Here is a 25989-nt window from a genome sequence, read left to right as displayed (position 1 = left end):
CAATGTATATTCAGATAAGGGAATAATCATTGAAATTTCTAAGTTTGTAAATGATATCACTTTTTGTTGTCACGAAATGAAGAGCTCATGGGCATTGACTACAGGGAGATTGTCTGAGGTGTCAAGTGGAGCCACTCCCAATGAAGTAATTATTAAGCTTTTATGTGAGAAAATATTAGAAAGTACAGTAATGAAAAAGAAGATTAAAATTATAATGATATGTTCTCTGATCAGTGCGGTATATTGGCAAGAGTGTGGGTTTTGGAGTTAGTTGAATTAGTTCAAATCCCAGGAAGTAAATTTATAATAGTAATTGTGGAATCTTTTATGAAGATACTGAGATTATGTTACAGGCAAAATAGTCAGAAAAGTGATTAACATTAACAGAAAAGTATTAAGTACAAAGTAGGATATGTTTTTCTATTCTTTATGTAATATTAGAGGCCTGGTGCACAACATTTGTGCACTGGGGGTGGGGTCCCTCAGGCCGGCCTGCGCCCTCTCGGGGAGCGGGCCTAAACCAGCAGGTGGACATCCCCTGAGGGGTCCTTAGTGCTGCCGTGGAGGCAAGAGAGGCTCCTGTCACTGCTGCTGCGCTCGCCAGCATGAGCCTGGCTTCTGGCTGAGAGGCACTCCTCCTGTGGGAGCGCCCTAACCACCAAGGGGAAGCTCCTGCGTTGAGCATCTGCCCCCTGGTGGTCAGTGCACATCATAGCGACCAGTCATTCCGCTCTTTGGTCGATTTACATATTAGCCTTTTATTATATAGGGTAAGTAATTGTATTGTAAAGCTGGAGAAAATAACATAGATGAAGGAAATCCAGAGGGAAGAAATAACAGTAAAATTGGTGGTGAAATTTCCAAACCAAGGAGAACCGAAAGAAATAAACTATTTAGTTTGGAATCAGCAATTTACAAGAGAATGCATTTGACATTTGGAAACATATGGAAAGCATGAAGATTAGATTATTCAACAAATTCTAAAATTCTAGAGCTATATACTTAACCCTTTGAAACTGAAAAGTTGTCTACTTTTTAAAAAACTTATTTTGCCTTGGCCAGTGTGGCTCAGTTGGTTGAGCTTAGTCCCATACACCAAAAGGTCACAGGTTGGATTTCCTGGTCAGGGCATATACCCTGGTTGCTGACTCCATCCTCAGTAGGGGGCATGCAGGAGGAGGCAGCTGATCCATTTTTCTCTCTCTTGGATGCTTTTCTCTCTCCCTCCCTCTCCCTTCCTCTCTCTCTTTTTCCCCCCTCTCTCTAAGATAAAAAAAACCCAAACATTTAAAAAACACACCTTTTTGTTTGAAGGTAAATAAAAGACATTACTTAAATAACATAATAAAAAGTGAAATTTATTTATCTTAATAGAATAATAGAAATGCAAATAGGTTCAGAATAGTTTTGATAGACTTATTTATTTTATTTTATTTGTAAACTAGAGGCCCAATGCACAAAATTTGTGCACTGGGGGGCAGGGGTCCCTCAGCCTGGCCTGCACCCTCTCACAGTCCGGGAGCCCTTGAGGGATGTCCGACTGATGGCCTAGGCCCACTCCTAGCCGTTAGTTGGACATCCTTAACGCTGCCGCAAAGTCGGAAGAGGCTCCTGCCACCGCCATTGCGCTTGCCAGCTGTGAGCCTGGCTTCTGGCTGACGGGTGCTACCCCTTTGGGAGTGCACTCACCACCAGGGGGCAGCTCCTGTGTTGAGTGGGATCAGGCTGAAACCGGCTCTCCGACATCCACTGTGGGATCCTGGATTGTGAGAGGGTTCAGGCCAGGCCGAGGGACCACACCAGTGCACGATCGGGGCCAGGGAGGGACGTGGGAGGGCGTGTCCAACCTGTCTTGCTCAGTCCCAATTGGCCAGACCCCAGTTGCCTCAGCCCCACCTCATCCAGCCGGAGTCCCCCAGTCCCCTCAGCTCTGCCTCACCCAGTCGCCACAGCATCCAGCCTCATCCAGCCTCAGTCCCCCAGTCCCCTTAGCTCTGCCTCATCCAGCCGGAGTCCCCCAGTTCCCTCAGCCCCGCAGGGGAAGGCAGTTGGGGGTGATCGGGCCTGCAGGGGAGGGCAGTTGGGGGTGATCAGGTCAGCAGGAGAAGGCAGTTGGGGGCAATTGGGCCAGCAGGGGAGGGCAGTTGGGGGTGATCGGGCCAGCAGGAGAAGGCAGTTGGGGGCGATCAGGCTGGCAGGGGAAGGCAGTTGGGGGCGATCGGGCTGGCAGGGGAGAGCAGTTGGAGATGATCATGCCAGCAGGGAAGCAGTTAGACTTCAATCAGGCTGCCAGGGGAGCAGTTAGGGGGCTATCAGGCTGGCAGGCAGAGTGGTTAGGGGCAATCAGGCAGGCAGACAGGCGAGTGGTTAGGAGCCAGCAGTCCCTGATTGTGAGAGTGGTCCCAGATTGGAGAGGGTGAGGGCTGGGCTGAGGGACACCCTGTGGGATCGGGCCTAAACCAGCAGTCGGACATCTCTCTCGCAATCTGGGACCACTGGCTCCTAACCGCTCACCTGCCTGCCTGCCTGATTGCCCCTAAATGCCTCTGCCTGCCTGCCTGATTGCCCCTAACCCCTCTGCCTGCCTGCTTGATCGCCACTAACTGCCCTCTCCTGCCAACCTGATCTCGCCCCCAACTGCTCTCCCCTGCCGGCCTGATCTCGCCCCCAACTGCCTCTGCCTGCCTGATCACCCCTAACTGCCCTCCCCTGCCGGCCTGATCTCGCCCCCAACGGCCCTCCCCTGCCGGCCTGATCTCGCCCCCAACGGCCCTCCCCTGCCGGCCTGATCTCACCTCCAACTGCCCTCCCCTGCCGGCCTGATCTCGCCCCCAACGGCCCTCCCCTGCCGGCCTGATCTCACCTCCAACTGCCCTCCCCTGCCGGCCTGATCTCGCCCCCAATGGCCCTCCCCTGCCGGCCTGATCTCTCCCCCAACTGCCCTCTCCTGCTGGCCTGATCTCGCCCCCAATGGCCTTCCCCTGCTGGCCTGATCACCCCTAACTGCCTCTGCCTGCCTGATCACCCCTAACTGCCCTCCCCTGCCAGCCTGGTTGCCCCCACTGCCCTCCCCTGCAGGCTGATCTCTCCCCCAATGGCCGTCCCCTGCCTGCCTGATCTCGCCCCCAACTGCCTCTGCCTGCCTGATCACCCCTAACTGCCCTTCCCTGCTGGCCTGATCTCATCCCCAACTGCCTTCTCCTGCCGGCCTGGTTGCCCCCAACTGCTCTCCCCTGCCAACCTGATCTCGCCCCCAACTGCCTCTGCCTGCTTGATCACCCCTAACTGGCCTCCCCTGCTGGCCTGATCTCACCCCCAACGGCCCTCCCCTGCAGGCCTGATCTTGCCCCTAACTAGTCTCCCCTGCCGGCCTGATCTCCCCTAACTGCCTCTGCCTGCCTGATCACCCCTAACTGCCCTCCCCTGGCGGCCTGATCTCACCCCCAACTGCCTCTGCCTGCCTGATCACCCCTAACTGCCATTCCCTGCCAGCCTGATCTCACCCCTGACTGGTCTCCCCTGCTAGCCTGATTGCCCCTAACTGCCTCTGCCTGCCTGACTGGTGGGAACCCTAGTGACCCAGAGAATGACTAAGCCCAATCTCAAGAGGACAATTACAACTTGGCTCCAGCCAACCACTGCCAAAAGGAATGAATATGGGCTAGGTATTGCCAGGTTATCTTCTGATTTTTTTTTTTTTAAGATAAGCTGGTAATTAAAAATAAATTTGGTGCCCTAGCTGGTTTGGCTCAGTGGATAGGGTGTAGGCCTGAGGACTGAAGGATCCCAGGTTCAAATCTGGTCAAGGGCACATGGGTTACAGGCTCCATCCCCAGTAGGGGGTATGCAGGAGGCAGCCCATTGATGTTTCTCTCTCTTTCTCCCTCTCCCTTCCTCTCTGAACACAATAAAATATTTGGTGTGGTTCAGTTGGTTGGGCATCAACTCATGTATCAAAAGAGTTCTGGGCTGGATCCCCCAATAGGGGGCATATAGGAGGCAGCTGATCGATGTTTTGCTCTCACATTGATGTTTCTATTCCCCCCTCTCTCTTCTTCTCTCTCTAAAATTCAATAAAAATATTTTTTTTAAATAAGTTTGGAGGTGGTTCAGAGAAGGAATATGAATCGGAGTCAGTTATGAAGATCTCTTAGGAACCCATTATATTAAAGACATTGTGCTAGGAGCCACAGTTCTGGAGGAATTCAAGTATGAGGCATTGTGCTTTAAAAGTTATGGAGACTTGGGGGACAGGGGCAGGCTGGAGGGGGATCAGTGGGGGTAAAAAGGGGACATATGTAATACTTTCAACAATAAAGAATTATTTTTTAAAAACAGTTTGGATTCCAGTCAAGAGCAGGAGGCAACCAATTGATGTGTTTCTCTTACATCCATAGAAATTTCTCTCTGTCTTTCCCTCTCTCTTCCACTCTCTAAAAATCAAGGAAAAATATCCTCGGGTGAGGATTAAAAAAATATATATATATAAAATAAATAAATAAATAGATAAATAAATAAATAAATAAATAAATGTTACGGAGACTTGATTTGAGGTGGTGACCACATAATACAGTGCACAGATGATGTGTTATAGAATTGTGCACTTAAAACCTGTATAATTTTATTAACAGTGTCACCCAATAAATTAAAAATAACTAAATAAATATTACAGTCCAATAGAACACAAAGAGTTAAATAATTTCAGGTAATATATGTTAGATTTTCACAAGTGATACTAGAGGCCCGGTGCACAAAATTTGTGCATGGGGGTCGGGGGGGGGGGGTGTCCCTCAGCCCAGCCTGCACCCTCTCCAATCTGAGATCCCTCTCACAATCCAGGACTGCTGGCTCCCAACTGCTTGCCTGCCTGCCTGCCTGCCTGCCTGATTGCCCCTAACTGCCCTCCCCTGCTGGCCCGGTCACCCCTAACTGCCCTCCCCTGCAGGCTTGATCGCCCCCAACTGCCCTCCCTTGCAGGCCTGGTCCTTCCTAATTGCCCTCCCCTGCTGGCCTGATTGCCCACAACTGCCCTCCCCTGCCGGCCATCTTGTGGTGGCCATCTTTGACCACATGGGGGCAGCCTTCTTGTGTGTTGGAGTGATGGTCAATTTGCATATTACCTCTTTATTATATAGGATGGTAAATGCTACAGAAATGGATAAGAGTTGAGAATTTGGAGAGTAAGGAAAGGGCTAAACACAGAGACCTCTTCATAGAAGAGAGAACTTTGAAATAGGATGCAAATTCTAAGAGAGCAAAAGCACAGAGAAAAGAAAAAGGGCAAGCTCTAGGTACTTTGATAGTTTAGCCTTTTGTTGATTGGAAGCTAGTTTGAGGCAAGAATGGAAGGAGATGTCTCTGAAAAGATATTATAAAAGAAGATACCGTTGTCTTCTCTCCCCATTGATGTTGGTATCAGTGAAACTGATGTCAGAGGTTGTTGGCCAACCTCTCATCTTTTTATTCTAGCTGAATTTTGTGGTTCCTTATTATACATACAGAAGTAAACTGGATTGTATTTTGTTTGTTTATTTGTAATATAAAGACTCCTTTAAACCATTTTAATTACTGGTTGTTGAAAAATGTTTTATCACTCTGACATATGCTCATATCTAAGTAACAGGGTATTGTTTCATCTTATAAAAATCTGTATCCGTATCTATTTTTAGATGACTTCAAACCTGCTTCTGTTGACACTTCTTGTGAAGGAGAACTTGAGGTTGGCAAAGGTGAACAGGTGACAATAACTCTGCCAAATATAGAAGTGAGTATATATATATTTATTTAAAATATATCTTTATTGATTTCAGAGAGGAAGGGAGAGGGAGAGAGACAGAAACATCAATGGTGAGAGAATCATTGATCAGCTGCCTCCTGCATGGCCCACACCGGGGATTGAGCCTACAATCCAGGCATTTGCCATGTGCCCTGACCGGGAATCAAACCATGACCTCCTGGTTCATAGATCGACACTCAACCACTGAGCCATGCTGGCCAGGCAGTATCCTATATAATAAAGAGCTAATATGCTAATTAGACAGAACAGCCGAAAGGCCTTCTGGACATCCTTCTGGACAACCTTCTGGACGAAGCCGGGGTGCGAGGGCCAGCTGAGGCTGCGAGGGGCTGTATGGGCTGCTGGAGCTGCGAGGGCTGAGTGCCTTGCACGAATTTCGTCCATCGGGCCTCTAGTTTCTATATATTTATTTATTTTATTATTATTATTATTATTATTATTTTTTTACTGATTTTTTAGAGAGAGGGCAAGGGAGAGGGAGAGAAAATAGAAACATCCATGATAGAGAAACATCAATGGGCTGCCTCCTGCACGCCCCCTTCTGGGGATCGGGGCCACAACCCGGGCATATGCCTGACCGGGAATCCAACCAGCAACCTCATAATTCAGGGGCCGACACTCAATCCACTGAGCCATACCGGCTGACCTATTTCTATATATTTAGACTAAAGGGATATTTTTGTAAGATTTCCACTAAATTTAAATGAAATAATTACACAATTCATGCATTAGGTAGCTATTGGGAATACAGAGATATATTAGACACGGCCAGTGTCCTAAAAAAATGTTATTTAATGAGGAAGACAGGAAATAATGGTTTATAATATAGAAACATAAGGACTATCATAAGGTTATATACAGAGTATTATGGGAGTACAAAAGTGAGGTAACTCAGCCAGGAGAGGGAAATGAGACAAGAAGATATACTATTTTGAAGTTGCCTAGGTGAAGAAAAGAAAAAGATAATGGGCTAAGACAAAGCAACTGAAGAGTCTGTTACATTTGAAGAACTATATAGAAGCTACTTTGGCTAGATGAGAAGGGGTGCATTTGGGGACATACTGAGAGTTGGAAAGGTATTTAATAATCAGGTAGTAAAGGACCTTTGTGTAATGCATAAGTGTTTGAACTTATCCTGTAACTCTTTTAGACAGCTAGAATGAAAGAGAATTGTTAAAATTACCACCTGTGAAGAGCAAATATTTTTCTGCTTGCAGTCCTTAAATAATTATGAATAAGAATAGAAATTACAATTTCAACTGAACTTTGTGAATTTTTCCTTCTTAATTAAAGAACTTCTTAAAAACAAGTAGGAGGTTTACTCTTCAGAGTTCTTAATTTTGTAGGTATTTTATGGAACTGTAATGATTATTAGTTTGAGGCATTTAGATTCTCCTATTTTCTTTATGAATTCATTTCTGGTAAAAATACCTAGAAGCTTGGAGTCATCCCATAAAATAGAACTTTTATTATACTACTAAAGGCCCAATGCACGAAATTCGTGCAAGGGGCTCAGCCCTTGCAGCCCCAGCTTTGTCCGGAAGGATGTCCGGTCTAATTACCATATTATGCTTTTATTATTATAGATACTTTTAAGAAGGTTCTGATGGTTCTTCAATAGGGTAGATTTTCTAATTCTCATTTCTCTAGGTGTCTGTTTTGATAATATCATATAGAAGAAACTAATAAAAAATAAAGACAATTTAGTTGGTTAATATTGGGCATTGCAAATCTCTTCTCTTTATAAACAGTTCTGTATGGTTGACTGCTATAAAATTTCAAAATGTTGAATTTTGAAAGGAAAAGACTGTTATAATTTGTCATTGGTGCAGTCCAAGTTTGGCATATTTTTAGTGCTGACTATCTTATGGGGTATACTTTTGTAGGCCTCAATGAAATAGCCCACTGGAAACTTCCAACTACAATTCCTATTATTTAGGAAATGCATCTTTACTGGTTGCTTATGACTTTATCCCTCAAACCTTGGACTTGTGAGAGTTCTATACTAGTATGTTTGGTGGACTATTATGCCATTCTATATATTGAACCCAATCTGATTCCTTTCATTAAGTTTACTTAGCTCATATGGGAAAGTAGCCCACCACATTCTGGAGACTTCAGCCTAATTTAATACCAGAGTCCTATTTTAACAGCTTGTTGTAGTTATATTTTTAAATTAATTATATCTTTTATCATTACACAATCAACCCTTTTTATCCTGTTTTGGTGATTTTTAAGCTTAAATGCTACCTTATCTGATATTAATATTGCCACCTTTGCTTTCTGTTTGCATATTCATGGAATCTTAGTTCTTTTCCTTTTATTTAGCTGACATTTTGTTTTAAGTATATCTTTTGTTAACAGAATATTGTTTCATTTTTAAACCCAGTTTGACACATTCTATTTTTACTGAGAATTATATACACATTTAATTCAAAGTTGACATACTTAATTTTTACTTCTATCATTTTGTATGTTTATTATCATTTTGTATGTTTATTAGTTATTTTAATTTATTTCCTCATTTTTGTTCTTTATTTAGTTTCAGGCATCTCTTCTTTCTTTTTCTTCCCTCCCCCCCTCATGTTACTTTAGGAATACTATTGTACATTTCCATTTTATTACTGATTACTTTCCTTTTCTGGTATTCATAATCAGGCATGATCAATTTGCCTGTCAGCAGATAAGAAACAAAACTGGAAGGAGAGTATAGAGGAAAATAACAGTAATCTAGATGAGATGATGATTGTATACTTGAAACTTAGTAATTTTTCAATCAATATTGTACCAATAAATCAAATAAAAAATAGTACGATGAAAATTATATCTTAAACACCACCAAAATGTTCTGAGCTGGGTAACAGCAGTAAACAGCAGGAGATGATAGGATGTATTCAATAGTTAGTTAGAGGCGACCTGCCTGGCTGGTGTGCCTCAGTTGGTTATTTGGTTGGAGCATCATCCCATACACCAAGAGGTGGCAGGTTTGATTCCCAGTAAGGGCACATAACCAGGTTGCCTGTTCAATCCCCAGTCGAGACACGTATGGGAGGCAACCGATTTCTCTCTCTTTCTCTCTCTTTTTCTCTCTCAGATCAATTTGAAAAACACACATTATTTAGAGGCAAGGATGGTTCATATACTTAGGAGTCTCTTGGTACTTTAACACCCCTTTCTTGGGGTATGGTATAAGATACTGGGAATAATTAAAGTTTAAAATAAGGGTTGTTACACTTGAAACCTGTATGGTTTTGTGAACCTATGTCACCCCAGTAAATTCAATAATAAATAAATAAATACCAATAGACATATGAAAGGATGCTTAATTTCACTAATCATCAGAGAAAAGCAGATTAAAACCACAATGAGATATCACCTCACAACTGTCAGAATGGCTATCATCTATAAATCGACAAACAGGAAGTTTTGGCGAGGATGTGGAGAAAAGAGAATCCTTGTGCACTGTTTGTGGGAATGCAGGAAGCAGTATGGAATTACCTCAAAAAAATTAGAAATGGAACTACCTTATGACCCAGCAACTTCACTTCTGGGAATATATCCAAAGAAATCCCAAACACTAATTCAAAAGAATATATACACCTCTAGGTTCATTGTAGCTTTATTTACAATAGCCAGCATTTGGAAGTAGGCCAAGTGCCCATCAGTAGATGAGTGGATAAAAAAGCTGTGGTACATTTATGCAATGGAATACTACTGAGTCATAAAAAAGAAGGAAATCTTACCTTTTGCAACAGCATGGAGGGACCTGGAGAGTGTTATGCTAAGTGAAATAAGCCAAGTACCATACTATTTCACTTATATGTGGAATTAATGCCGGGGTGATATCCAGCATCTAGAAGGGTTCAGGAATCTGGAGAAAGGCTGCGTGTAAATTAATAAAGAGACTAGAAATATAATATAAATTTGTAATCCATGGGGGAGCCAGAGGAAGCTTAGCTGTAGTAGCTAAGTTCTCTGAGTCTCCGGAACCAGGACTCTTTTTATTCCCACACTAGTGGCCTGGTGCACGAAATTCATGCACATTAAAAGGGGATTAATTAGAAGAAATAATTTAATATTGCTATTTGCCCTTTCTCTATAATAGAAGTGTCAGAGATGAAAGAAAATTAGTAAAATGTATATGAAAACCTTCCTCCTGTCAGAGTCTGGGGCTCACCACGGGACCCAGAGTCAAATCCCCACCCACCCACATGCGCCTCAAAATCACATGAGACCCAGACCCGGCCGGCCCCCACCCCCAATGGGCTAGATCCAGACCTGGCCAGTCCCACCCTTGTCAAGCCCCACCAGGCAGGGGATGTAGCCTCAGGTCCCCTGGCCCGGTGCCAGGACAAGGGGCATGGCCTGAGGTCCCCCAGCCCAGACCGGGACGGGGGGCATGCCTTGAGGTCCCCCTGTCAAGCCCTGCCAGGTGGGGAACATGACCTGAGATCCCCTATCAATCCCCGCTGGTGGGGTCATGGCCTGAGGTCCCCCGTCAAGCCTCGCCAGGCGGGGGTGGGGGGGTCGCAGCCTCGGGTCGTCTGGCCCGGCACTGGGAGGGGGGCACAACCTCAGGTCCCCCGTCAAGCCCCACTGGCAGGGGGGTGTAGTCTCAGGTCCCCTGTCAAGCCCCGCTGTGCGGGGGGCGCGACCTGAGTTCCCTCGACCCAGCAGTGGGGGTGCACCTTGAGGTCCCCCATCAAGCCCCACTGGGTGGTGAGCACAGCCTGAGGTCCCCTGTCAAGCCCCACCAGGCAGGGGGGTGCAGCCTCAGGTCCCCTGGCCCAGTGCTGGGGCAGGGGGTGCGGCCTGAGGTTCCCCGGCCTGGTGCTGGGGTTGGGGGCGTGGCCTGAAGTCCCCTGTCAAGCCCCACCTGGTGGGGGGTGCAGCCTGAGGTCCCCTGGCCTGGCGCTTGGGCGGGAGGAGCAGCCTGAGGTCCCCCGGCCTGGTGCTGAGGTGGCCTGTCAAGCCCCACCTGGTGGGGGGTGTGGCCTAAGGTCTCCTGGCCTGGCCTGGCGCTGGGGCAGGGGGCGAGGCCTGAGGTTCCCATCAAGCCCCGCTGGGTGGGGGGCATCGTCTGAGGTCCCTCAGCCTGGCGCTGGGGCAGGGGAGCAGCCTGAGGTCCCCTAGCCCAGCACCAGGATGGGAAGCACACCTTGAGGCCCCCCATCAAGCCTCGTTGGGTGGGGGGCGTGGCCTCAGGTCCCCTGGCCTGGCCTGAGGTCCCCCAGCCTGAAGCCAGGGTGGGGGGCGTGGCCTGAGGTCCCCTGTCAAGCCCTACAGGGGCAGGGGAGGGTGTAGCTTCAGGTCCCTGCTGATTGCTCGTTAAGGCTCCTTATGGGAACTTGGCTTCAGCTGTGGGTGCAGCCATCTTTGTGACGGAGTGATGGTCAATTAGCATATTCCCTCTTTATTAGATAGGATTTTGCCCTATAGCAAAGCAGATACACATATCAAAGGTAAGATTTAGTATACAGTAGGCATTGTCAGGTTGGGGGAAATGTCCTTGGCCCGTGGTTGGCAAACTGTGGCTCACAAGCCACATGCAGCTCTTTGGCCCCTTTGAGTGTGGCTCTTCCACAAAATACTACGGCCTGGGCGAGTCTATTTTGAAGAAGTGGCGTTAGAAGAAGTTTAAGTTTAAAAAATTTGGCTCTCAAAAGAAATTTCAATCATTGTACTGTTGATATTTGGTTCTGTTGACTAATGAGTTTGCTGACCACTGCCCTTGGCTGTTCAGCTGTTTGGCCAGCAGGAGGCAATAACATGTAAATTGAAATGCTCTCAGCTCTCTGGTAACAGGCAATAATATATGCAATCTTCAGGTTTGGGGAAATGCTTTCGGCCATTCCAGTAGGCAATAACATGTATTCAGCCCTGCTGAATATAGAAGCCCATCATCCTTTTGAGGACTTATTGTATTTATTATGACATGCTGGAATTAGCCTCCAGCATGGAATCAATGAACAAAATAAACAAAGTACAGATAGACTTTGGATACAGGGAACACACTGACAGCTGTCAGAGGAGAAGCGTTGGGGGCTAGGTGAAAAATATGAAAGGATTAGCAAAGAAAAGAAAAAAAAAGAAAAAAAAAAAGAAAGACTCATGGACACAGATAACAGTATGGTGATTACCAGAGGGAAGTGGGGATGGGTAGAGATAGAACAGGGTAAGGAGGGATAAATGGTGCTGGAAGGAGACTTGACTTGGGATGGTAAACACACAATACAATATACAGATGTTGTATTATAGAATTGTATACCTGAAACATATAATTTTATTAATCAATATTGTACCAATAAATTCAATAAAAAATAGTAAGATGAAAATTATATCTTAATCACCACCAAAATGTAGTCAACTGTATTTCAGTCCCTTTTTTAATTTTCCCAAGATAATGAAATATATCAATGACTTACAAAAATATAAATAAAATAATAATGGTGCTCAATTTCATGAGGACAAAAAGTTTAATTTTTTAAAACTTGTTCAAAGTGTGAAAGACTATGAAAGTCTTATTTAACTTGTTAATTACAGTAAAAATGTTCATATTGTTGGTATTCAACATTCATTGAGTGTCTGTGAAGGGCTTGGTAGTTTAGTTGCTAGGAGCAATTCAAAAATTTATGATCTAATCCTTATTCCTTAGTAACTCAGGAGTACAATAATGTATTATAATTTTAAGATGTATTCTATTCTAGGTAATAATACAAATATCTTTAATAAAAATATATTGCATGAATCTCTTATCAACTGTAATTTGGAGTCCTTGCTATTTTGGGGTATCATCGTCACTTGTTTTCAGCCAGGACATTTGAAAAATATACTTACCAGCCAAGTAGCCCCATTTGTTTTGTCATGATCATGTTTCTGGCTCTTCACATTACCTGTGCTTCACCTCAGTGCTCCACATCTCACTCTTCTAAGGCCACTCCAGACATTCTTGTCTGTGTACCTTGCATGCTTGATTTCCTATAGATTTTTTTAAGTCTTAGATGTGAGGTGAAAAACCTGTTCTTTTCTTTTGGTTTCATCATTTTCTCTCCCTACCTTTCAGAAGTCTCTAATCTACCCCCCATTTATTGTATCTTTAATTACCAAATTTATCTCATATTACTTCTTGTGTTACATGTGAAATCTCTAATGATTGTTAACTTTTAAAATATGATATACCCTTTAGTCTTTTTAGAAGTCACCCTTTTCTAACCTGATCTAATATTACTGTTTGTTTGACAAAATTATTATAATGAATGTTTTAACATTTTAATGCGTTTTTATAAAGTAAAAAACAAGTAAATATAACACTTTATTGTTTAAGGATACATATGTATGGAATAAAGTTAAAAGATGATAAACATAAAATTCCTTAAAGACTGAGGGATGCACATGAAGGAGGGAGGAGGAACACATAGGTCGTGAGAACACATTGGTTGTGAGCAATGATCTAGGTCAGTGGTCAGCAAACCGCGGCTCGCAAGCCACATGCGGCTCTTTGGCCCCTTGAGTGTGGCTCTTCCACAAAATACCACGTGCGGGCGCACACGTACAGTGCAATTGAAACTTCGTGGCCCATGCGCAGAAGTCGGTTTTCGGCTCTCAAAAGAAATTTCAGTCGTTGTACTGTTGATATTTGGCTCTGTTGACTAATGAGTTTGCCGACCACTGATCTAGGTTTCTTTAACTTTTTATTATGGAAGATAGTATAGTATAATGAACCCCCATGTACTCATCACTGAGCTTCAATAATTATCAGCATTTCGCTAATATTTTTTATATATTCTTCTACCACTTTTTTTCCTGGTATATTTTAAAGCAATCCCAGATATTATGCCATTTCATAAATGCTTATGTATGCATCTCCAACTGACAAGGATTTTTCTTTTTTTTTACCTAACTAACATGCTGTTGTTACATGTAGCAGAATTAATTATAATACTGGATCCATAGTCACATTTTCATGATGTGACTTTTTACAGCTCTCAGAAATGTCTTTTTACAGTTTTCCCCCTAGGAATCCAAATTAGAGTTTCTATAATATTTTGACTATGTTTCTTAAGTATCTTTTATTTTGTAAATGTCCCTTCCCCTTTTCCACCTTTTCGTACAATTAGTTTGTTAGAGAAACCAGGTTATTTGTTGTAGAGAATATACCCTTGTTCTGGGTTTCAAATTACTTCTGTCTGGTATTAACTTGTTCCTTTATTCTTCATATTTCCTGTAAACTGGTAGTTACAGTATTTAAAGACTTGATGAGAGTTAGATTGTTTGTGGGTTTTTGTTTTGTTTGTTTTTGGATGATGCTGCATACTTTCTTTTACATCACATCATGAAGTATATAATGTTTGGTTGTCCTACCTTTCATAATGCTAAGTTTAATCAGTGTGTTTACTCTAACAGGTGTTTCTTGATACATTAATTTTCCTTAATCTGCATAGGGAAGCACCATTTTAAGAAAATACAAGATTTTTAAAACTAAACTTATAAAGGAAGAAAAGGGATAGAAAATATGATTCAGGACTTCTGCTCCCTTATCTGTAAAATATATTGGTTGTATTAGAATTGAATCCCAATTACCTGTTGTAGACGAATGAAACAAATCTTTACTGACTCAGGGAAAGTACTTTCTCTATTCCCTTTCCTCAAGGATAGCAACTTTAAGATCTCAGCCTCTCTTCATCTTTGACTTTTGCTAAACTTAGGTAGGTGACTTGAAGTATAGCTTGAGAAACAGAAGATCTTAAAGTCCCTCCCAACTGAATTGATATGATAAATTTCAAGTACTGATAATTAACTTTTTAAACAGGGATCAACTTCACCAGTAACTGTTTTTAAAGGTTCAAAGAAACCTTACTTAAAAGAATGCATTTTGATAATTAACCATGATACTGGAGAATGTCGACTAGAAAAACTGAGCAGCAACATCACTGTAAAAAAAACAAGGTATGTGGTTAACAAAATAAATTCTTTTATCAGCACATAATTGCTAAGGAAATGTCAGTGAAAAAAACTATTTGATTAAGCCACATTATTATATAAGGGTTATTTCTATGTGATACAAAAATGTTTTAACCTTTTTTCAAGTTTAAATTTGGTGGAGAGCCTTAGCCACAAGCTTGTACCATTTCTCTCTGTGATACATAAAAACTTGTTTTGTTTCTGAATATTTTCTACATGTATAGATATAATTTCTTCTATATAGAACTGGACTGAAAGGAGCCATTCTGTACTCTTCAATATGATTTCATCTTCATTAGTAAAAGTGTCTTGAACACCTAGAATATGTAAGGCACTTGGAGAAGGAAAGTTTTCTATATAAGTACTAACCTCGAAATTTCTGCATTTTAATTGGGTTAACATATAATTCTATTAGGAAAGTCAATAAGAGAATATAGCCATCTCATATCTTTTTTTGGAATTAGGCAGGTGCATTAATTGCTATCTATAATAATAAAAGCATACTATGCTAATTAGACCGGACAGCCAAACGACCTTCCGGACGAAGCCGAGAAGGTAGAGGTTGTTAGGGGTGATCAGGCAGGCAGGAGAGCAGTTAGGGGTGATTAGGCAAGCAGGTGAGCGGTTAGGGGCTATCAAGCAGGGAGGCAGGGAGGCAGAGGCAGGCAGAGGGGTTACAGGTGATCAGGCAGGCAGGCAGGCAGGCAGGCAGGCGAGCAGTTATGGGTGATCAGACAGGCAGGTGAGCAATTAGGGGCATCAGGCAGGCAGGCAGAGTGGTTAGGAGCAATCAGGCAGGCAGGCAGAGGAGGTTAGTGGCGATCAGGCAGGCAGGCGAGCAGTTAGGGGCAATGAGGCAAGCAGACAAGTGGTTAGGAGCGATCAGGCAGGTAGGCAAGTGGTTAGGGGCAATGAGGCAGGCAGGCAGAGTGATTAGGGGCAATGAGGCAGGCAGGCAGAGTGATTAGGGGCGATCAGGCAGGCAGGCAGGCAAGCGGTTAGGAGCCAGCAGTCCTGGATTGCGAGAGGGATGTCCGACTACAGGTTTAGACCCGAGGGATGTCCGACTACAGATTTAGGCCCGAGGGATGTCCGTCTGCAGTTTTAGACCTGAGGGGAACAGGGCCTAAACCTGCAGTAAGACATCCTCCGAGGGGGTCCCAGATTGTGAGAGGGTGCAGGCCAGGCTGAGGGACCCCCGCCTCTGTGTTTGAATTTCGTGCACTGGGCCTCTAGTATAATATAAGGGATTTGCTCTCAAAGCTATGCAAATAGTATAGATAAAAATTGCTTTAGGAATTAAAGGAAGAGAAAGATTATGGTTGCTTGGAGCATTCAGGGAGCCCTTATTGATATAATTTGAGAGGAGGTTAAGATTTAGGGCTTTTTCCACCCTAAACATACTTGGTGATAAGAATTACCTTTCATGCTTATTAAATATATGAGTTCCCAGGTGATTTTTTATTGGTAGGAAAGTTTGAAAATGACTGATTTAACTGATCAGAGAGAACATGAGGATATTTGAAGGCAGGAATATATCTGACTTATTTGGGGCCAATGAATAAGACCTGTTTGAATAAGGCAGAGATTTGTCTCTGTGCCTGCGTATAAATAAGTATTGGAAAGTGAGGAGTGAGGTTGATAGTGGATTAAAAGTAAGGTCATAAAGGTAGGTTGAAGCTAATACCTTCAATATTAACTATGAAATTAGGACGTCTTAACGGCTCCATTGGCAGTGATTATGTATTAAATTTTTTAAACTAAGGATTAAATTTTTTAATTAAAAATAGCTTTGTTTTGAAACATTAATACACCAAACAAACTGAGTAAAGTGAAACTATGTGGGAAACAGGAAAATGCATACAAGGAAGAACTGACAGAATTTGGTGACTGGAAAAAGGAGAGGCAGAAAAGTCAAATATAATTGTGTTATAAACTCTTCTTAAAAGTATTGAAAGGAAATGACTCTGCTTTAGTAGCATGCCTCTGTTAAAATGTGGAAGTGACTTAATTTTAACAGAAATAAAAATTTTAGAATATAGAAAATATATAGTACCTATATACATTTAGGTATATTTTATTTTAGGCATTTGTGTATATCTTAACTCTTCAATTTTGAGCAGTGATTTGTTTATATTCACCCTTGTATCCCTCAATGGAACTGTGTATATGCCCTGCATATATATCAGGGATCCTGAAATATGTGTTAAATAATGAATTTAATTAATGTTTTAATTCTTGAGTACCATTTACAGATGTCTAGGGAAAAGAATAACTGGTCAGTGTTAGTAACTTTGTAAATTGAAATTGTTGTTATATTGCCATCATATCCTTTTTGACCTTTAGATATTCTTAATTGCAGAGTTGAAGGAAGCAGTAAAATCCAGTCTCGTGTAGAGCATCAGCAGCAACAAATGTGGAATTTAACTAGGACTCCCAATCTTATAAAAGATTTTCCATCCGAAGACAAGATGTCCCCAACATCTCCAATGGATGATATTGAAAGAGGTAAAATCTAAGCGTATATAATGTTCCTTTACAAGAAATTATTAAGAATAAGTGAAATTTTTCATTTTAATTAACAAGGGAATTAACTGTAAAGTTTTATTGAGAGCATAATATATTTTATTATTATGGATTTGGGGGAGGAAGAGTATAGATTTAAGGTATTCTGTAATTATGTATCTATATAAGGTATTTAGGGTATCTGTAATTATGTATCTTTTTTATTATTCAGGGGAAAAAGTGTTTAGATATATGTAACTGGAGTTTTCTTCTTTTTGACAGTTGTGATGATTCAAATTCAGTTCTTCACAGCATCTTCCTGTCGAAGTTCTTTATGCATAGCCAGACTATAGATGTCTAAGATGTCACCAAAACAATAGTGAAGTGAGGAGATATAGTAAGCGGAAGCAGCAGGCAAGTTCCTCTGAATTGCTGCTCACTTCTGAGCAGAAAGTATTTCTAGGGAGGCACAGTCCTTTTGAAAGTAAGAACATTTAAATCTCCATCTTTTTCTAGCTGCAGTTTTGGTGTTAGTGTTATAGTAATTGTGGTAGTAATAAGACCCTGTCACCAAAGTATATTTGCTTCTGTATATTTGCCTCTGCACTTATCCTATGTAACTTACATGTAGCAATCCAATTCCACTTGCCCTCTTCTAGGCCCAGTATAGTATTAGTCCCCTAATATATTAGTGGCCTCTTTACTAACAATAAAGAAGATATAAACTCAGAGCCCTTTTTTGCAAAAGGGGTTTTGAATTTTATTATTATATCATATCTGCTTCCAAAATGGATTTGAATCATGATGTCATTAATCTACATATATACAGAAAAATACTGGAAAAGAAAATCATGGTATTAAAGGGGAAGAGGAAGCAAATTTGTTAATAAATAAAACATTAAATTTAGATCTGAGCTTCCTAGACACTAAAAAAAAATAAAGACCTCAATAGCATATTTTGGATTATCTAAGAGACAGGTTCTAAAGAACTAGACTTCCCTGTTACTAAATTCTAAAAGAAGTTCATCATATGGAACCCATTCTAGGGAGTATTAAATGATATAGTATCGTCAATGATAATTTTACAATACAAGAAGTTCCTCTCTCAGTTTTTGTAGCAGAGACCTTAATAAAAGCATTGTATTGAAGCTTTGTAGAGTCGAGAGTAAGTTAACATGATCCAAGCATAAGATCTAACTTTGTATAAGAATTTACGTTGAGATATATATACTAGTATAGCCTGTTCCTAAGTCTTTTTTTTTTTTTTAACATATTTTTATTGATTTCAGAGAGGAAGAGAGAGGGAGAGAGAGCTAGAAACATCAATGATGAAGGAGAATCATTGATTGGCTGCCTCCTGCACACCCCCTCCCAGGGATTGAGCCCGCAACCTGGGCATGTGCCCTCGACCCGAATTGAACCTGGGACCCTTCAGTCCGCAGGCCGACACTCTATCCACTGAGCCAAACCAGCTAGGGCAGACAGCCTTCTTTTAAATATTTTCTTGACCCTACTCTGCCAGTGCCTCCTGCGATAGTTGAATCATGTTTTCAGATTTATATCTAGATGCCTGGCACTTGTATTAGTGTTTCTATGGTTTAATGTTTACATTTACATCTTTGAGCTATCTGGAATTTTAGTTTAAGAAATAAGAATCCAAATTTCCCTCTGCCCCAACAGTATCAATAAATAGTATTGATAATCAGCATATTGTATTGATAAACAGTATTATATATCAATATCCATTTATTGAATAAGCCATCATTTCTTTTGCTGATATGTAGAGCCATTTTTATCACATGCAAAATTTCTTTATGGGCTTAAATCTGTCTCACAACATAAAATATACATTGGCTATTAAATAAATACTGGGTGGGGCAAAAGTAGGTTTACATTTATATGTAAAACAGAGTTTAGTGGTGGTCAATATTATTTGTTAACTAGAGGCCCAGTGCATGACATCCCTGGGGCGGGGAGTGGTCCTTCAGCCCGGCATGCGCCCTCTTGCAGTCTGGAACCCCTCAAGGGATGTCCGCCTGCCAGCTTAGGCCGGCTTAGTCACACATCCCTCTTGCAATCCAAGATGCTGCATGCACCAGTGACCATACTTTTCATACAGGTGAAAGGCATCTTGCTGTGTATGGGCAGCTACATTTTTTTTGCCCTGATTATAAGAAGTAGTACATAACATGATCCTTCTGAGGCAGTAGTACCATTTTCCCCATCTTACAGGTGGAAAAACCGAAGCAGAGAGAAGTTAAGTAATTGGCTTTGTCACACAGTTATAAGTGTCAGACTCAGGGCTGACTGCAAAATGTGCAAGCCAGAGTCCATGCATATCATCGCTGCATCATCCTGATTTTTCAGTGTTAGAGTAGCCTTGCCAGGTTTTAATTTTGAAATCTCAGAGACTGTTCCCAATATATAGGAATGCATGTTCATCCCCATGTAGAATAAACAGGATGTGGACAGTTTGGAGAGTCTTCTGATGAATTAGGATTAAGCAGCCACAGATCTCTTTTTCAAATACTGCAGAAGCCACCTTCCTTGTTAAACTGTGTGTGAGATATAGCAGTTTATAAGCTATGACATAGTCACTCGCAATCCAGGACCCCTTGGGGGATGTCCAACTGCTGAGGGATGTAGCAGTGCACCAAGCAGCAGGCGGCCAGGGAGGAGCCTGAACCAGGACCAGCACCACGCCACTCACGCTCATCCCAGCCCACTGTGCCTGCTGCTGTTGCTCACCGTTCAGTAGTGCTGCTGTGGAATCGGGAGAGACTCACAGCTGCGCTCGCCAGCCGTGAGCCCGGCTTCTGGCTGAGCGGCGCTCCCTCTGTGGGAGCACACTGACCACCAGGGGGCAGCTCCTGTGTTGAGCACCTGCTCCCTGGTGGTCAATGCGCATCACAGCGACTGGTCGACCAGTCGTTCCAGTCATTCTGTCCTAATGGTTGCTAAGGCTTTTATATAGATAGATTGGTGAAACTCACTAATGCTTTTAAAATGCAAATTTTAAGATTAACAGATAGTTTTTCATGTATGAGATTGGAAGTAGCTAAAACATTTGTCAACATTCAGTGGTGGAAAGAACATAAAGGGAAACAAGTAGTTCATACATTTTTTAAGAAATTATAAATTGGCACATATTAATTTTTATAGAGCAATTTTTTTCTGCAAAGCACTTGGAACAGTGTCTAGTACATAGTAAGTACTATATGAGGATTTATTATTATCATCATCCTTATTTGCTAATAACTATTAAGATAAAAAGTGCATATCCCTCACCTAGAAATTTCTCTTAAAGCAAAACTTGTGCAGATAGATATATTAGATATACACATAGATATATCTATATCAGTCACATAAGAATGTTCCATGCAGCATTTTTCATATTAGGGAAAAAATGGAAAAATCCCAAGTGCCCATCAAATACTGCACATCAATTTTTTTTAAAAAGAGACCACATTTTTAGTAACAAAGAAGAATATCCAGATATTTTATTAAGAAAAAAGAAAATTTTACATGTAATATATGTGTTGTATGAATAATTCTTTAAAACAAAATTTGTATAAGTTTGTAGATGTATGGAAGAACTTGGAAGAATTATACTAAAATGTAAGCATTATCTTTAGGAGTTTGGATTATAGGAACCTTTCATTTTTTATGTGCAAATTATTTGAATTTTTATAATGAACTTGTTATTTTTTAGACAATTATTATTTATTTAGAAGATAATATAATGTTGAAGAATAATGTTAATATAAAATCACTCAATCTCACCACCATAATGCAACTGTCAATTTCTATCCATACTGTAAAATTTTTACGTTATATTTTTGTAGGTAAATACTATGTGCCAAGTCTTCCCATACATGATTTCAACTAACCTTTAAAACTTTTCTTAATGAATATTTCAAACATACAGAAAATGCAGGTAATAATATAACAAATCATACATCTACAACTTAGATTTAACATTTTGCCACTTTGGTTTTAGGTTTTTTAAAAACAATTACAGGAGTCTTTACTTTCCAACACATTCTTCTTCTTTTCCTGTCTATCTGTGCACATGTCTGAATGTACTCTAAAGGATTTATATACAAGACTAGAAGCCCGTTGCACGAAGTTTCGTGCAATAGACTTTCACCTGGCTGCCAGCAGCAGTTTTCCTCTGGCCACCTGTCGATCAGAGTGCCTCCCGCCAGCGCGATTGGCCACCCCGAGAGGAACTTCGATCGGGAGGCGCTCCGATGGCGGGTGGCCAGAGGAAAACTGCTGCTGGCAGCCACGCAATTGGCCACCCCGAGTTCCGCCACCAGCGTCTTCCACCGGCCGCATGGGTCCTTCCGCAGCGTCGGCCGTTTAGGAGGAGCGGGGGTCGGGGACTCGTGAGTCCCCGCCCCCCGCTCCTCCCGCCAGCCAATCGGCCACCCTGAGTCCCGCTCCCTGCGCCTCCAGCCGGCCCAATTGTGGGCGTAGCGGAGTGATGCAATTTGCATATTGCCTTTTTATTATGTAGGATACTTTTCTATTCATTGAAACAGTTTGTATATAATAGGTTTTTCTGATTCTTGACAGTGTGGGTAAATTTCTTTACTGACTTTAGGTTTACTTAGGTTTTTTTTTTATTCTTTATTTAATTTTGTCTTGAAACTTGTCAGTTTAATTCACATTTTTCAAACGGTCAGCTTAATTTATCCATACAAAGCCCTACAATATTCATAGTTACGGCCCTTTATATTCCTAACACTGATTATTTGTGCCATGTCTTTCTCATTTTCTTGATCAATATTGCTAGAATTTGATATATTTCAATTTTCAAAGAACCAGCTTTTGGTCTCTGTTAGACGTAGTATATGTGGTAACTAAGAATGCCATCTTTGGAGTCAGACTACTTGCACTGAAATCTCAGCTGTATCATGTACCAGCTGTGTGGCCTAGGGAATGTTACTTAAACTCTTATTCCCTCTGTGTGCGCCCATAAATTTGATGAAATGGACCAGCTCCTTAAAGGGTACAAAATTGACTCAAGAAGAAACAGATAACGTGAATATTCCCAAATCCTCTTAAAAATATTGAGTTGTATTTAAAGCCCTACCCCTGAGGGTGGGGGGAGTAAGAGATCAAGCAAAGGACTTGTATACATGTATATAAGCATAACCAAAGGACACAGACACTAGGAGGGTGAGGGCATATGCTGGGGGGTGTGGAGAGGCCAATGGGGGGGAAAGGAAACATATGTAATACTACATGTAATACTTTAAACAATAAAAAAAATAAAATAAAACCCTACCCCCATAAACACACAAATTTCCAGCCACAGGTGGCTTCACTGGAGAATATTACTAGTCATTTAAGGAAGAAATGATAGCAATTTGATACAAACTCTGTATTATGCTAAGTGAAATAAGCTAGTCAGAGAAAAACAAGTATTGCATGATCTCACTTATATGTGGAATCTAATGAACAAAATAAACCAACAAATAAAGTAAGCCCAGAGGCATGGAAGCATGGCACAGACTGACGGACCTCAGAGGGAAGGGGAGGTGGGGACCAGCGAGGAATAACCGAAGAACTTACATGCACATACGCATAATCCATGGACACAGACAATAGTGTGGTAAAGACCTGGGGTGGGGCAGGAATTGGGTGAAGAGGAGCAATAGGGGAAAAAAGGGGGACATTTGTAATACCCTCAACAATAAAGATAAATAAATCTAAAATAAATCATTAAATAAGGAGGGAATACCTTATAATTCATTCCTCGAGGTCAGAATTATTATAGCTAAAACCCAACAAAGACAGTACAAGGAAAAAACAAACAAACTACAAACCGATATCTTATGAATATAGATGCAAAATTTTTAAACAAAATTTTAGCAAATTGAATTTAACAATTATATGACAGTGGTTTTCAACTAGGTATGATTTTTGTCCCCTAGGGGGACATCTGGCAATGTCTGCAGACATTTTTGGTTGTCACAGCTGGTGAGCAGTAGTGCTACTGGCATCTAGTGGATAGAAGCTAGGGATGCTGCTAAACATGCTGCAGTGCACAGAACAGCAACAAAGAATTCTATAACCCCAAATGCCAATATTGCTGAGGTGGAGAAATGCTAATATATTAAAAGGACAGTACATCATGACTAAGTGGAGTTTTCCCAGAAATATGCATTTTCGAAAGTCAATCAATATTCACCAGATTTAAAAATAAAAAACAAAAGCCATCTCAAAAACAAACAGTAGAAAAAGCCCAGTGGGTGTGGCTCAGTGATTGAGCTTCGACCCCTGAACTAGGAGATCATGGTTCCATTCCAATCAGGGCACATCAATCCCCAGTGTGGGGTGTGCAGGAGGCAGCTGATCAATGATTCTCTCTCATCATTGATGTTTCTATCCCTCTCTCTTCCTCTCTCTGAAATGAATAAAAAACAAATTTTAAAAAAGAAAGAAAGAAAAAAACAGTAGAAAGAACATTTGACACATTTCAGTTCATTCTTTTTTTTAATATTTTTTCAATTACAGTCAACATGCAATATTATATTAGTTTCCAGTGTCCAACATAGTGTTTAGGCATTTATATATAACTTCTGAAGTGATCACTCTGATAAGTCTAGCAATCATCTAACACCATGTGTAATTATTACAGTATTATTGACTATATTCCCTGTGCTGTCCTTTACATCCCTGTGACTTCAACTGTCATTCTTTTTTAAAAAAATACTTTTTTATTTTTTTCAGAGAGGAAGGGAGAGGGAGATAGAAATAGAATGTTGAGAGAAAATCATTGATTGGCTGCCTCCTGCATGCCCCCTACTGGGATTGAGCCCGGAAACCTGGGCATGTGCCCTTGATCAGAATCAAACCCAGGACCCTTACGTCTGCAGGCCAACACTCTGTCCACCGAACCAAACCAGCTAGGGCTCAACTATCATTCTTGATTTAAAATTTTTTTTTTCAGCCTTACTGATGAATTCTATTAAATGTCTTCTTAAAGAAGAATTAATGCCAATTATTCTCAAACTATTTCAGAAAATTGAAGATAAGGGAACACTTTAAAATTCATTTTATGAGGCCAGCAATACTCTCATACCAGAGCCAGACAAGGACACTATCAGAAAAGCAAATTACAAGCCAATATCTATTGAACATAGCAAAAATTCTCAACAAAAAAAACTAGCCCATTAAAAGAATTATACACCATGATTAAAATGTGTGTGGGTTTTTTTTTTGCCTGGGATGCAAGAATGTTTATGTATGTAAATCAATAAACACAATACACCACGTTAACAGAATGAAGACTAAAACTTTTGATCATCTCAATAGATACAAAAAAGCATTTGAAAAAAATGTAATATACTTTCATGACAGAAACTAACTGGTTGTACACTTTAATTTTGTCAATTATACCTCTATAGAGCTGACAAAAAAAGGAATTCATCTGTATGTATTGCATTGTATTATATGTATTAGGGAAATAAGAAAAAGAATTGGAGGATGGTTTCTGCCTAAACAAGTTTTAATTTTTACAGTTTTAATCTTTCACATTTTTAACATATTTTATTTGAATTACATGTATATTTCAGTATAATAGTATAAATAAGTGTAGTTCTTAGATTTAGACACTGCCTATGTCTTCTAATTTTTATAATTTCAACATTGAAGTAAGGCTTGGCTTGATGATAGAGAAGATTTTTTTTTAATTGGGGAATTTTTTGAACTTTGTATGTATGTTGTCCAGAAATGTATGTTGTCCAGAAATGAGAGAAAGAGGTACTACAGAGAAGAGCCAGAAAGGAAAAGTTTGGGTCCATGGATGCAGCTTTTGCAGGAAAATTTGAATTGCTCCTTTCTTTTTCTTTAACTCTTAGTTGGGTAGTGACAAAGAGTAAACTCAGGCTCTAACAATATGTGAGTTGGGTGTCAAAATCTAAAATAACAGTTTCCAAGCAGAATTTAAAAACATATATGGTCACAAGAAAGTGATTTTTCCTGGTAGGGGGGTACGCTTAAAGGAACTTAAAGAAGGTTAGGAGAAGGATGTTACTTTTCATTTTGTATTAGTAAAGAAGCCTTTAAAGTAAAAAGCTGTAAATGTATGTTTAGTCTTATTTCTTGTTAACACTTTCTTAGAAACTAACTCATTCAAAATTTATTATATGTATTTAATATTTATATTTAATATTATTTACTTAACCTAACTATTAACTTCTGTTACATTTTCAGAACTGAAGGCAGAAGCTAGTCTGATGGACCAGATGAGTAGTTGTGATAGTTCATCAGATTCTAAAAGTTCATCATCTTCAAGCAGTGAGAGTAGTTCCAGTGACTCAGAAGATGAAGAGGACAGATCCTCTCCGTCTGATCCAGGGAATTATATCTCTGGAGATCCTACCATGTCTGCCATGCCACAATGCAGGATTCCTGATGTAGATGCCGGTCATAATAGATATCATAACAACAGTGGCCTTCTGATGAATACTTTAAGTAAGTATACATAAGCATGAGTAATTAGAAAAGTAAAACTTTACAGTGAAGCCATACCGATTATGATGTAAAATTTGTATAAGGAGAAAGACTCCTATTTCATTCAGTTGATGCTATTAATCATTACCTTCTTACTAAATTATTCATTTTCTTTTGACTCTGTGACATAATGTCTTATTGGCTTTTCTCCTATCTTTCTAGATACTTTTCTCTCTCTCCTTTGCTGGTTTATAATC

General features: G+C 40.9%; 1 protein-coding gene across 1 annotated transcript in view; it reads left to right on the top strand.

Annotated features, from left to right (window-relative positions):
• Nucleotides 1-25989, top strand: part of EAF2 (ELL associated factor 2) — a 40985-nt gene that overhangs the window by 2935 nt on the left and 12061 nt on the right. Inside the window, 4 exon segments of the mRNA XM_054711780.1 lie at nucleotides 5670-5764; nucleotides 14607-14743; nucleotides 17121-17266; nucleotides 25493-25753. Of these exon segments, the coding sequence (XP_054567755.1) occupies nucleotides 5670-5764; nucleotides 14607-14743; nucleotides 17121-17266; nucleotides 25493-25753 (639 nt within the window).

This window comes from Eptesicus fuscus, chromosome 3, assembly GCF_027574615.1.
Source record: "Eptesicus fuscus isolate TK198812 chromosome 3, DD_ASM_mEF_20220401, whole genome shotgun sequence".
In the NCBI taxonomy this organism is placed as follows: Eukaryota; Metazoa; Chordata; class Mammalia; order Chiroptera; family Vespertilionidae; genus Eptesicus; species Eptesicus fuscus.
This window is presented reverse-complemented; position numbering and strand designations above follow the sequence as displayed.